This window comes from Phaethon lepturus, unplaced genomic scaffold, assembly GCF_000687285.1.
Source record: "Phaethon lepturus isolate BGI_N335 unplaced genomic scaffold, ASM68728v1 scaffold2498, whole genome shotgun sequence".
NCBI classification, from domain to species: domain Eukaryota; kingdom Metazoa; phylum Chordata; class Aves; order Phaethontiformes; family Phaethontidae; genus Phaethon; species Phaethon lepturus.
In genome coordinates this window covers 16,628-17,775 of record NW_010559559.1, presented here as the reverse complement: position 1 = coordinate 17,775, position 1,148 = coordinate 16,628, and the positions used below count along the sequence as shown (strand labels likewise).

Genomic DNA, 1,148 nt, shown 5'->3' with positions numbered 1-1,148 from the left:
GGCAGCTCTGCCGAGTACTCCAGCTCTTCTTCCAGCCCCATGGGGATCCAGACAAGGGAGGAGAGCTCGGACAGCGCCGAGGAGAACGACAGACGTAAGCAGAAGCAACCAAAGAGGGTGCCTGTGTTGCCCAGCTTTGTCTAGTGAAGCAGCTGTATTTATAGATGTTTCTGTCCCTAGGTTTAGAGATTCACTTAGACGGTTCAGAAAAGGAGAAGCCAGTGATGTTACTGAATCATTTCACTTCGAGCTCTGCCAGACCCACGGCTCAGGTCTTACCAGTGCAAAACGATGCAGGCTCCAATCCGTCCGGCCACCACGCTCTGCCAATGCAAATGATGTCAGCGGCCTCTACTCATATCACCCCCATTCGGATGCTAAATTCAGTGCATAAATCAGACCGCGGCAATGCAGACATGAAGCTACTTTCATCGTCTATGCATTCACTTTTATCTTTAGAAGAACGAAATAAAGTTTCTCCTGGACCCAGGGGCAGCATAAAAATGGAAAAGAGCTTTGGAAATACAGTGGTGGATGTAATGTCTGCATCTTCTCCCCACCAGCCCTTGCAAGTGCTTTCAGGGGCTGCTGAGAACAGTTCACCTACATCTACTATTAACTTTGGTCCTCGAGCCAAAGTCGTACATGCTTCGACTCTGGACAGAGTGATAAAAACAGCTCAGCAGCCAGGATTAATAGTAGAAACGAGTACTGCTGCCACTGTAACATCCAGCACGGTCTTCCATGTGGCTCGTCCACCCATCAAACTCCTGGTGTCTTCGTCTCTTCCTACTGATTCTGCCATTGCCGGACAGACTTCCTGCTCCAGTAATATGCAAATAACGGTGTCCCCTGCAATAATAAATCCCCGGACTGCTCTGTACACAGCCAACACCAAAGTTGCCTTTTCTGCAATGAGCAGCGTGCCAGTGGCGCCAATGCAAGGCAGCTTCTGCGCAAACAGTAATGCAGCCTCCTCCAACAGCCACCCCTCCACGTCATTTGCAACCATGGCGAATTTGCCCAGCTGCCCCGCACCCAGCTCCAGCCCCACACTCTCATCTGTTGCTGAGAACAACTTCTACAGCAGCAGCAGCAGCAGTAGTAGCAGCAGCAGCAGCAGCAGCGGGTTCCCCGGGGGGACCCCC

At 51.6% G+C, this 1,148-nt stretch overlaps 1 protein-coding gene across 1 annotated transcript in view; it reads left to right on the top strand.

Moving 5' to 3' along the window:
• ZCCHC14 (zinc finger, CCHC domain containing 14) overlaps positions 1–1,148 on the top strand; it is a 52,561-nt gene that overhangs the window by 48,485 nt on the left and 2,928 nt on the right. The window contains 2 exon segments of the mRNA XM_010293382.1: positions 1–94; positions 181–1,148. The exon segment at positions 1–94 is cut by the window's left edge and continues 21 nt beyond it; the exon segment at positions 181–1,148 is cut by the window's right edge and continues 523 nt beyond it. Coding sequence (XP_010291684.1) covers positions 1–94; positions 181–1,148 — 1,062 coding nt within the window.